General features: G+C 37.4%; 1 protein-coding gene across 1 annotated transcript in view; it reads right to left on the bottom strand.

The window, feature by feature from the left end:
• DNAH14 (dynein axonemal heavy chain 14) overlaps nt 1–913 on the bottom strand; it is a 209,823-nt gene extending 208,910 nt beyond the window's left edge. Inside the window, exon 1 of the mRNA XM_039883632.1 lies at nt 901–913. Coding sequence (XP_039739566.1) covers nt 901–913 — 13 coding nt within the window. The remainder of the gene's footprint in view (nt 1–900) is intronic.
• Between the last annotated feature and the right edge of the window lie 12,308 nt (nt 914–13,221).

Consider the following 13,221-nt stretch of genomic DNA (forward strand, 5'->3'; position numbering starts at 1 on the left):
AATAAAACCGCTATTAACTGAATAATCGCTAAGAGCTATAAACAATATCATGGGGATTCTACATACCAAGCAATGTAGCTGATCATTACACAGTATTTACACAGGTTTGGCGTCAAGCTGCCTCGGTTCCGAGCTCTGCTACAAGCTTCACTTCCTACGGTTTCGTCATTTGCCTTGTAAGTTACCTGTCTGCCTTACTTTATTACCTTTAAAACGAGGACTGTTATAGTAAGAACCCCATCGGGTGTTACAAGAATTCGATTAACTAATATGTTCAAAGGACACAGTAAGCGCTGACTAAGGTGAATGTTATCGATTTTATTATTACAATAAATCTTTAAAATGTGAATCCCCATGTAAAATAAATGCATAACAACCCCTTTTTATTAATTTAATTTGGTAACTGAGCCCGGAAAATGTTTAGATACAGGTGCAGAAAAGTAACATAGGGCCTATTTCTCATATTCCTTCTACGACTTACCCCATGGGTGGATTTTCAACATGAAAAATGGGAAAACTATTAAAAACAGGGCTTTTTTTTTTTTTTAAAGCAAATACATTTTACTTTTTGTCCTCATTAATTTCAAATATTTACATAGTGCAAGACACTGAGCTACAATCAAATAGGTGATAAGCCACGATGATCTCAACCAAAACAAAATGAACACAAGTGAAATATCCCATAAGCTCCGTTTTGGCCAATAGTCCTGACGCAGAGGAAAGAGGACAGGGAAGGAGGGGACGAGGCTGAGAAGCTCAAAGGAGACCGCGCGCCTGTCTCGCTCCAAGGAATCAGAGGTTTCGTTGTGGGCTGGGGACAGGCCTGGGGATGAGAGAGACAAGAAAACAGAAGGACTGTCCAGGAGAGGACAAAGAGAAAATGTGAAAACCTCCCTTTACCTTTAACACCCATTCCGAGAGTTTGCCCACCTCCTTGCCTTAACTGCAACCTAGTTATTCCCTGAAGACTTCACTACGTGCAAATCTCTCAAGCAGTGTTTGTTTATACTGCAACACCCCATACACCTCAGGATTGGAAAGTGGGCTTATTTTCTTCCTGGTTCCCAATTTACTACTTCCAAATCGTTACAATTTGCCCTCTGGAGGGCGGGGATCCTCCTCCTCTGAAGCTCGTGCCTTTTCATGACGTCATGCTCTTCCCACTGCCACCCATCAACTTCCTGGTCACTCGGTCTGGAACCCTGGCTCCGAGCAGGGGACTACCTTCTCCATGTGAACTCTGTCATGGTTCTGGAAGACTTCGGGGTTCACGAATGAAGACCTGTCTGATACTGTGCCCCTCCCCACACTTCCTAGACATCTCTAGCCCACAGCGACCAGCCGCTCCCAAGACTGTCCTAGTGCTTGTCATCACTGGCCACTCTCCTTCCTGCTCACTTAATGCTCCCGACATCTCCATTATTTGATGTCATCAGTACCTTCGGTTTACTGCCCCCTCACTTTCTTACAATCCATCATCCTTCTATTTTTTTTCTTCCATCTTTCTGTTTATCCAGCTGAGATTATGTCGTCTTTCAACAACACTCTTATCAATATCCTAATGTCTCTCTTCCTTTTCATCTCACCTATAAGGCAAAACACCAGCCCTGGGTGAACTCAACTCTCTATGTCTCTACGCCTACATCCTACAGCCTGGTGCTGTTAGAGAAATCCCCACAATTGGGAGGACTGAGAATCTCCAAAATTCATTTTAATTAAGCACAAATGAACCCTGAACACGAAGCTGAAATCCTACTGTTCACTGGGTTGACTTGCTCTTCCGGATGTTTCAATGGCTATTTCAGATGGTCTCCACGCTCTTCAAATCTCCAAGCCTTTACCTTCCTATCTTTCTACGTCAACTGATCTCGTTCCTCACTTCCCAGGACAAATAAAAGACATCAGGTGAGACTTCCTTCATTTTGCCATTGCCAGGTAGGCCAAGTAACCCACATCAGCACCCATCCTGTCCTTCTGCCCTGCTGACCAGCAAAGGTCTGTTTCTCCTTCATCCAAAACTAACCTTGCCCACCTTTGGCTTAGACCCCATCTCCTCATGCCTACACTACTAACCATGCCTTTTCTTTCTACTTCATATCCGAGCAGCTCCCATCTTAAAAAGAAGCTATTTCTAGACCACATTTCCTCCTAGTTAGCAATCTATATCTTGTCTTTCTTCACAAACTTCTCAAAAGAGTTCCACATGAACACTATCCTATTTCTTCATCTACTATCTACTTCTTAACCCATTCCGGCCAGGTTTTGAAACTCCACTAACATAGCACTCAATGACCATATCCTTTGGGTCGGCCGACTCAATGGACATTTTCTGCCCTCATTTCACCTGAATTAACAGTGTTATCTGATGCTGTAGACCACTCCTTCCATTTCTATTGAGATATAATTGACAAATAATAGCATATCAGTTTTAGGCATATGACAAAATAATTTGCTCTTTTTATATATTGAGAAATGCTCACCATAAGTCTAGTTAACATCCTTTATCACAGTTACAAATTTTTTTCTTGTGATGAAAACTTTGAAGATTTATTCTCTTAGCAATTTTCAATTTACAATACAGATTAACAATAGTTGCCATGCTGTACATTATATCCCCATGACTTAATTTATAAATGAAAGTTTGTACTTTCGACCACCTTCACTCATTTTGCCTCCCCTACCCCCACTCCCAGCCTCTGGTAACTACCTCTCTGTTCTCTGTGAGTTTGAGGGGTTTAGTTCTCTGTTTTAGATTTCACATTTAAGTGAGTGTTTGTCATATAGTATTTGTTTTTCTCTGTCTGACTTATTTCACTTAACACCCTCTGGGTCCATCCATGTTGTCACAAATGGCAAGACGTATGTGGCTGAATAATATTCCTCTGTGTGTGTGTGTGTGTGTGTGTGTATCACAATTTCTTTATCTATTCATCCATTGACGGATGCGTAAATTGTTTCCGAGTCTTATAAATAATGTTGCAGTGAACATGGGGTAGAATATATCTTTTCAAGTTAGAGTTTTCGTTTCCTTTGGATGAATATCAAGAAGTGGAATTGCTGGATTGTATGGTAGAAAGGAAGAGGAGATAGACGATACCGGATAGAACCCATGTTCCTGAGGACGTAGCAAAGGGGGAGCTCCAGACCTGCAGTGGTGGGATTTACCCCAAAGGAGAGGAGGCATAGTTACCCCAGAGACAAGAATTTACTGTAGATGGGGCTGGGGAGCTGGAAGTTAGCTGTTCCCACTTGACAACCTCTATTTTTCCTTTTTACTTTAATAGGAGGCACAGCCAAGTAAGTTTAAGTTAAATTATGACAGTTTAAGCAGAGGTTATGAGTAATGGGAGGAAGAGCTAAAAGGAGACAAGAAAAAAAAAAAATGAAACCAGACAGCACTGAATGCCCACTGATGCTGGCCACTGTGAATTAGGACAAAGAACCATTTGATGTGATTGCGTAAGTTCGCTGCAAAAAGCCTTCCCATCCCAGGGATGAAAGCAGAGAAAATTGACTATTACATCGATCAGAGTTCAAGTTCTGCCAAACTAGATGCGGAGGAAAGAAATGGGAAATGGAGTTAAAGATATCGGGAAGAGAGTGGCTGATCCAGGAAGTAAAGAATGGAGAGTCGAGAGTAACCTTTATAAAAGTGAGGATATAAAAAAGCCAGATAAAAAAAGGAAATTGTGGTTAAAAAAAGATATTAGAAATGGTAGAATCCGGGATAGGAAGAAGACTAAAAAAAAAATGGAGATATGTGGAGGAGTAATCAAGACACCAGTAGATGAGACAACAGAGGTCACGACGTCGCCAGAGAATGTCCCCCTACCTTCAGAGCCTTTACCTCAGGGTCAAAACTGAGATGATATGCATGACAGAATGATGCGGACTGTAAGTTGCTATAGAAATATCAGATATTCTTGGCAGTAGCAGTAATATCACTGTTATTTTTAATATTATGATCAGTATTTATATTATGTTCCCTTTAAAAGGCAAGGGGTGCATCTGAAGATATTGCTAATAGCTATGACTAATGAAATTAGTAAAGTACCAAATCTTGTATTTTGAAAGTAGACTCTAGTATTTCAATATATCTCATTTGTTTTCTCAATTTTAATGCTATGAAAACTTCTTTCCATTCCATAAAAGATAAATCAACGTGCCTGGATAGTAATCATCTTGGTAAGTTTCTTCTGTTTTCTCTGACTTCGAAGGTGCAGAAAATGTTCTAAATGTTTTATATTTCCAGGTTTCCTTTTCTGTTGTTTTAGATAGCTGATTCTCTGATGGTGTGACATAATTGTAATTTTGCTCTTTATAAAGTCTAATAGGATAAAGGAAATAAGATGCTATGGTTAACATTCTCTGTAACTTAAAATGTAAATCTTTACTCTGTACTTTACAATACAATATAATATCTATCCTTTCAGGCAATTTTTGATAGGAATTTTGATAAGCAGATCTGAACATAGGGTTGATTTAAATGCTAAATAGATCTAAGCGATATTGAAAATTTAAAGCTAAAAGAGACTTAAAAATCCTCATCTAATTTTAAGATGAAGAAATGTTCATTAAATTAGTGGCAGAGTAAGGTCATATACTCATATACGAGTCTACTCATATATTACCCTCAATACTCATATATTACCCTCCTTTAAAAAACAACAAAAACAACCACCAACAACCCATATCAAGATTAAAACCAAAGTCTTTTCACAGTACATGAGCCAACTGTCTACTTTGTAAGTGTTGGAAAAATCTTTTCATACAAACAGAACACAGAATCACTACCTACAGCTGACTTATGCGATGGACCATATTTTTACAAGGCAGAAGAAATTAACGATTTTGTAATTCTTTACATACACTTCTTGGTTAAAAAAAAATACCCATTGGTATGTTAAACAAAAATACTTGATCACATGAACAAGAAGGTAATACTTCTCTTCAAAGACAAAGCGCAACGTCTTTGAACTTGTTTATAGCTTCATCAGGGATTCTTAAATCCTTTCCCTCTGAGCATTTTGTGAGTCCCGCTTGATTTCTAAACACATTGAAAAGTTTCCTCTTCATTGAAATGCCTATCTATATACTTTTATTTTGGTACTGAAATGTTTACTGCTTTCTTAATAATGTTTAGTTCTTTTCACATTTTGGATAGTAATCTTTCGTCATTTTGTATGTGTTGAAAATGTCTTCTGGTTTGGACTTCTCTTTTTTAATTTCTTGATAAAGTCTTGATAAAAAAGAAGTTCACAACTTCATTATAATCTACTTCATCTATCTTCGACTGTGTAGGTTTTTATTGTTTATGTGTTACTTAAGAAATCTTTCCTTACTCCAAGGTGAAGACAAAATACTTTTTCCTTAACAGTTTCAAAGATTCATATTTTAGAATCCTTAGAATTCATACATAAGTCCTTAAATCCTTGAGTTCTGAGTTGTGGTGTGAGGGGCAGATCAAATTTCTTCCCCCTCCACATAAGGATAAGTAGTTGCAACAGCACCATTATTAAACACTCCCATCTTTCCCCTCACTGACCTGTAACACCCATTGCATACTATTAACTATCTCTGGTTCTTTATTTTTATTTGTCTATCCTTATTTCTATATCGTGCTGCTTTAATTACTATAGTTTTGATAGCTGTAAGTTAAGACTCTCTAATTTTCCTTTCCTTAAAGAGTGCTTACATATTCTAGGTCCTTTGCTTTTCTATATATTTTCTATATATATCATTGCATTCTCAATTAAATTTTATAATTTCCTCTGTAAAAGTCAAACACATCATTCAAAATATAATTTTTTCTAGGCACCTTATTTTTCATTATTATTACAAAATGGTAGTTATGATTTAATTACATTTTCAATCTACTGCTGGATTATAGAAATGCAGTTCACTTACATATACCCCCTCCCCAAGCTAAGGTTTTCTACACTCCAGAATCCTCATCCAATCCTCACAGGACAATTTACATTTTTTCTTGTCAGAAAGACTTACCACTAGCCATATATTGTTGAGATTTTAACTTTATTATATCTTATTTTACCTTGATTTTGTGTCACTTTCCTCCCTGTTTATGTCTTGATTTACTATTTTTGTTGTATCGATGGGTATATACGTCGCCATATTTTTTCTGAAAAAAACTACAAAGTAATGAGCTGCAAAAAATATATATTTTTTTTACATATGGAAGATGATTTCACAGCTATGACTATAGGTATTCAAAACTGCATACCTAATTCCCAGCTTGTCACTAGGTTTAATGTAGTATCCCCATTACCTTCAAGTGTACCTTATGCATAGTGTAATTTCCAGACCCTTCACCACGATTGTTATTCTTCTCGGGACAGTCTCCACATTGCTTAACTTCCTCTCTAAAACAATTTTTTCCTTTTCACATTGATGAGTTGATGTAAATACAATTCTAATTTATCTTAAGTTCCATACTGAAGATAGTGACACATTTTAAGATCCTCTCCTTAGGGAAAATCATCAGAAAGAACTTAGGGAAGGCCACAGAACGGGTAGCCTGAACTGCAGAACTCACGTCACCATTCATTAAGTACGAAAAGGCCACATTCATAAACAGCCAGCATTCCTCAAACAGAACACAACAAAAGGGAATGTGTTGTGAAATGTGAAAATGAGACGATCTCTTTCTGATTACTGAGGGAAATCTAGCAAGATACAGAAATTCTCCAAATAAAGATGCACTGCATGAGAGTATACTCTAGCTAAAGAATTTAGGCCAAGAAACTCGCCTAGAATCAATGTAAAATAGAAAAAGCTTCAATTGGCAAGTGAACAAGCTTCAAACAAATCAAATAAGACAGACTGAAATAGGCCAGAGGCAAGAGTAGTTCTTACTAGAATAGAAATGATAGGAATGTCTACATCAGATATGAAGCAGAAACTACAATATCAGTGTAAGACAGTCTACCTAGGGATGAGACTTAGGGTGTAGACAGAGATGCAATCAAGACCCAAAGAGTATCAAGAACGGCCATAAAGAATCATTCATTGCAGCCAGGAATTGAAAGATATAACTTTCAGGCTCACACTCGAGATAAGATGAAGAAACATCCCAAGGGAGATACTCCGTAGGATTAAAAAAGCATCCCTGAATCAGATTCGTTCTGGATTTGCAACAGAGGTCAGCAGAATCTTTCAGGAAAAAAAGACCAAAGATAAATATCTCAGGCTTGTGGACCAGAAGGCAAAATCTAAGATATTCCATAGGTATTCATGTAACAAAAGAGAGCACAGATTTCCACATATATCTTATGGATGAAATTCAATATAGTATAATAATAATTTAGTACAATTTTTAAAAACACAGGGCTATTAATAAGAAAAATAGAATTCTTTGGAGGAGGATAATATGTCACTTAATTAGGATTCAAAGTTTGTGTTACCTGTGATCAATTGGTTGTGATTATTTCTTTATAAAAACCATTCTTAGCTTGTGGACCGTATAAAAACACGTGGCAGGCCATATTTGACTGATAGCCCATCATTTACCGGCCCCTACAACAGAGTCTGCTAATCCCAACACTGCTTCAACTTTGGAATGGCTCATATTTTCAACATTACCACCAGACATCCGATAAACATAAGAAAAATGGCTCAATCTCACTATTAATCAAACAGCGAAAAAAAATCAAACAAGTTATTCTTTTTCCTATCAGGTGAAAACTATCAAGTTAACCTCACACTTCTCCACAGCGACATTCAAAGGCCAGATCATTTCCTCAGGGAAAAAAGAGAGGCTTAAGAATTTTATACATAGCCAAGTTTCATGTTAAATATGAAGATAACAAACATTTTCAAACATATTTTTTTTTTTGTAAAAAGTGCATGATAATAAACCTAGTCAACGCAGAGATGAAGGCAAAACACATGGTAATGAAGAAAATAATAGTTAGAACATTAAACTCATTTAAATATAGAATTAAGTCAAAACAACAATGGATGGAAAAGAAAAGTCGTAATTACTAGTTAGAACCGTTTAACAATTAAAATACCTTATGTTCAAAATCCAACGCAGCTACAGCAGTTTTAGAACTTAGAAATCAAAGTTTAGAGGAGTAATTAAATGTATTTAGTATTTTAAAGACTAAAAATGTGTTCAGTAAAGAAGCTAGAACATGAACAAGCTCAGAGGAAGAGAAATTAATATAATTGAAAACAAGCAATAAACAAGATCAATAAAACTAAAAGCTGATGAAGGAAAAAAAGAAACAGTATTCAAAAGGCTCTCCCTTACTTCCCACAAGAAAAAGACACCAGGCCAAAAGAGTTTTACTAGTGAGCTTTATCAAACATGCCAAGAACAGAAAATCCTTATATAAACTTTCAGAAATAAAGGAAAGCTACAGAACTTATTTCTTGAAATGAAAATAGCAATGATTCCCAAATCAGACAAGAACAAGTACATGCACAAAAAATTTATAGACACAAAAAAGTTCATAACATTTATGAACATAAAGGCAAATATCCTAAAATATTAGCAAATCAAATCCAACGATGTGTGTCAACGCACATATGTGAGATATATATAGATAGATGAAGTTTACTCCATGAATTGAAGTACAATATCTATTGTTATTAACGTAATAACATTCAAAATACTTATTAGAAGTTATATTTATCTACATTAGGTCACATATATAGTCATCTGTATTTGTGTTGTGTGTATAGATATATATACGTGTATGTATATATTACATGATAAATGGTGGCAAAGTTTTCCAAAGAGTTCATTACTCACTTATGACTGAAAAAGAACCAAGCCCTCATTAATCTAGGACTAGAAGAGAGCTCACTCGGCCCGATACACAACAACTAACCCTGCACTAGAAAGATGAGCTCCTAAGGGCAGGGACATTGTCTGAGTCATGCCTGCTACGCAGTGGATGCTCAGCAAATTCCCGCCGCGTGAATCCTGAAAGCGGGGCTCGGAGGCATCCCCCTGCAAGCTAGGGAATCACAAGGCCCTCCCTCCATTTCCGCCCAGCTCCCCTGGGCCAGCGCCCAGCCGGCCCTCCCAGCCCTGTCCCTCCTGGGCCCTCGCCCGCCAGGCTCGGCTGACTGATGGATCAAAGGCCTGGTGTCGCAGAGGGTCTCCGCCGCCCTTACCCGCAACCCTGTGGCCAGACGGCTGCCTCGGCCCTTCGCCCTTCAGACCCGCACACGCTGGACAGTGCCAAGTGAGGCCCGCCCAGAGGGCCAGTGGAGGGACCGCCTCACGGTGTCGCGCCGCAACCTCCTCGCCCCACCGAGCCGTAACCGCCCCACCGAGCCGGGCCGCCCCGCGCACGGCCTGCAACGCCCGATTCCTAGCCCTGCCTCGGCCTCCAAGGGCGTCGTGACAAGGGCGTTGTGACACTGCCCATGTCTTGAAAGTGGTGGCGGGGAGGCCAGGGTGTACAGTGTGGCCCAGAAATTTGCATTAAAGTCAGATTAGATATATAGTGCAAGTCGAAGACCCCAAGTCTAACCTATCAACCCCCTGCATGCCTACTACCTAGGGGTGGCCTAAAGGCAGGAGAGTGAGTGACTGTAAAACAGATGACTCTGGGGACCATTGAAAAGAGTGACTTACGTTTAAGATTTTCAAACCTGTGGGCATAAACTTATGGTTTAAAAGCCTTGGTTGTTAGTAAAAGGTTATATCTGGAAGTGTGTGTTTGTGTGTGTGTGAAAATGCCTCTTTTTAAGTATCTTATAAAAAATTTAACGAGTGAATGTTCTATATTTCACTCACCCAATTATTTACTGAGCACTTACTAGGTACCAGGCACCCAGCTAGGCACGCAAGACACATGGGTCCCTTTCTTTGCATTTCTTTGTAGGGGTCACAGAAGAGAAATAATACAGAGATTTGTTGTAGTCCACTATATTTAAGACTGTGTTTCATTTTTAAAAATGTCCCACTTTTAATATTAATAAACTTGAATATGTAAGCATTCATCAGGTCACAGTAAAATTTGAGTATGAATTCGAATTTGAGTATGAAGCTGTTCAGAGTGTTTGAATATTGAGAGAGAGGAACAATATCACTTTAAAAGGAAAAATCATTTTGGAAATAATGTTACTTTACGTGACAATAATTATCTCTGTTTGGTAAAATCAGCCAGAAAGTTGAGAGTCATTGCTCAATAAAACCATCCAAACAACAAACTGTCATTCAACAAACTGTCTAAAACAAGATTAACAAAAAACAAAGACCGTGAGGCCACCTTCTCCTCCAGTCACCTTCATCTCAACATATCACATGGCAGTTGTGGGGTCTCCCTTGCCCTCTACCCCAGTGCAGCTTATTACAAAGTCCTGTGGGTTCTATCCACTAACTGTTTAGTTTGTCACTCGGCTCCATCTCTCCTGTTGCAGCAGTGGGCAAAGCAATGGTCTTCAAACCAGGGTATGGTACCTCTGAAGGAAGCCAGAATTCAGGGGATTGGTATTATGTATTCAATATTTTCACCTCAAGCATCTTCGCCATAATATCTTGGCTACAGCATTTCACCACAGAACTAATTTGCCATAAGGCCATTTTGCCAGACTTGTCTTCCAAGTTTTTCGTTCATGGTATTCTACATTTTTTTTTTTTTACTAGTTGATCTGCATTTGCATATTATCACATGTCCAGTGATAGACATTCCAAAGCTCTATAGAAAATGTTATTGTTAAGTAAGACATACAATATTATATTACTGAAAGATCCGCAAACGTATATGTGATCGTTTTCTAGTATAGTACGCAACCTGGCCCAGGAAGTTTTATCACTGTATTTTCCATCAAGTCTGTCTACATACTTGTTATCAACCACTAATTTCAGACCACGTCTTCTCATTATCGGATAGAACATTACGAAGGCTAAGATTTATACAGTATAAAAATGAGAGGCCTACCAGAACTTTGTCAATAGAGAAATGAAATGAAACCAAACTGTCAACCAGTGTTTTTATCTTGTGAGGCAAAATGGCCTCATCACTAGTTAGTTCTGCCACAAAAATATTTGTCGCCGAGATGTTTATCCTGAAGATGCTTATAGGAAAATATTTAGAACTCCGAGGGTAGTGATGGTTTTAAAAGAATTCATTTATAGAGCAAGGTCTTCACACATACCCTTTGGTATCCTCATGAAGATTGGCCATTCCTAACCTCTCTTTCAAAAGCCCCTTTCGCCCACTTTACATGAGAAAGACAAGTCCTCTTCCTCTGGGATCCCAGTAGGGTGCTTCCCATATGTAAAAAAAACCTGCAAGAACACCTAAGAGCCAATGCGTAAGAAAAGGGGAAGGGGAGATGATTAATTAAAGTATATGTAAACGCACGGTAGAGCTTCTCCTTTTTCTGTCTGTATTTCTGTTAAGAGTGCAGAGTGGTGCTGCAGATGGCAGGTATTAGGATGTCCTGAAATCAGATTCTTGTGCAATGTGGACAGTGAATTGATAAGGACTTTCTTCTGATGGGCTCATCACTTCCGTACCCCGACAGCGTCAAAGAATTCTTTGCTCTCTGTGGAGAGTTGAATGAATGCGAAACAGAGGATCAGTAAAAAATATCGATTACTAAGTAGGGTTTTATTTCATATGGTAAAATGTAAGTGATATTTTTCAGTCGTCTGTAACACACATTTCTACCTAGAAATAAAAGCACCCTCCAACAGTGAAGCAGTGGTGGTTAGCGACACTAATTCTTTTATATAGAACTAGAATATTTTCTAGACCACCAGATTCTTCAAAACGCACTGGTTAAAACCTGAGGACTAAAATGTTGCGTGATTTCTTTGAAATTCATTCTGTTACACAATGAGTTAAAACATATCTTATTTAATTATATCATGAGCTATATATTTCAATTATATTCAATCTTCATATTTTTATTTTGTAATATGCGTAATTTTTGAAATGTTTTTTAAATGTTTTCTATCTACTATCAAAAAATTATTCCCTAGATGCTGCACCAAATATTTTTTAGCTTCATAGAGCTTTCTTTCTCATTAAACACGTAGAGAAATTTTGATCATGATGTATATGACATAAACTGTTGTTTCTGAAGTAGTCTCTATAATTCTTAATTTATAGCAAAAGCTGATGGCCAGTTTTTAATACTGAAGAAATATCATATTTTTAGTCACACCCCTTTTTTCATAAATAATTTATATCTTAACTACATATCACATTGCATTATTGCAATTTAAGTAATGAGAAATAGTATATAGATTTATGCTTATCTGTATAACATTAAAATAAGTAAGTTATATCTACATTATTTAATCTTGATGTGATTGGTTTTATTAATCCATTTTATAAATGCGGTTATAATTTCTTACACAGTGCTTTCTGTCATAGTTTTTGAAATGTTTTTTAATGAATTTATTTGAATTGATAAATGAAGTCATATTTTATGATCTAAAGTTGGTTTGATCTGGCTAATTGATTTGGCAATGCTAATTATATAGACATTTCTCACAAATCCAATGAACTAAATCCACAGATTCATGGTTTCAATAAAAAAATATTATTGAGAGACATGAAAATAGTAAGAGTCTTTAACATTGTTTTGGCAAAGGCATACTAAAATTTTAAAAATACTTCTATTTTCCTGTTTCTGAGAACATTGGGTTAGATGAAGTGCCTGCTAGTGAAAAAAATAAACGGTATAATTAAATTACTTGATTAAAATTTCAGTAATATTTGAGAGGAATACTTTAAAATTGAGAAAACGAATGATTCTGGCGACTAGGTAATCAGCACCACCCTAGATCCCCTGACTCTGCCGCCCACTCCCCAGGGAGCAGGGCACCTGCAAGACCAGCCTTGTGCCCTGTCTTCTAGACAGGCCAAGCTGTGTGACTCTTCCTGCCACCCCACTGCATAGGACTCCAAGGAGTGAGAATTTTAAATTTAAAGTTAGTCTTCCATATCATTATAAAAGACGAGAGAGAGAGAGAGAGAGAGAGGAGAGAAAACGTACTTTATTTAAGGAATAACGTAAAATTCCCATTGTTTAAGAACAGCTAGTTTCTGGTATTTTTAAATGGTTAATGGCAGGTATCAAACCACTACAGTTTTTAGATTCCCATTGAACCCCTTTAAGATAGAGGTGTAACAAGTTCATTTTAAACCATCAATATTTACAATATGGCAGAAAATATACCCTTTGTAATTGTTAAACATGATGGCAAATATAAATGTTATCTATAAA

This window comes from Pteropus medius, unplaced genomic scaffold (genome assembly GCF_902729225.1).
Source record: "Pteropus medius unplaced genomic scaffold, Ma_sr-lr_union100, whole genome shotgun sequence".
NCBI lineage: Eukaryota > Metazoa > Chordata > Mammalia > Chiroptera > Pteropodidae > Pteropus > Pteropus medius.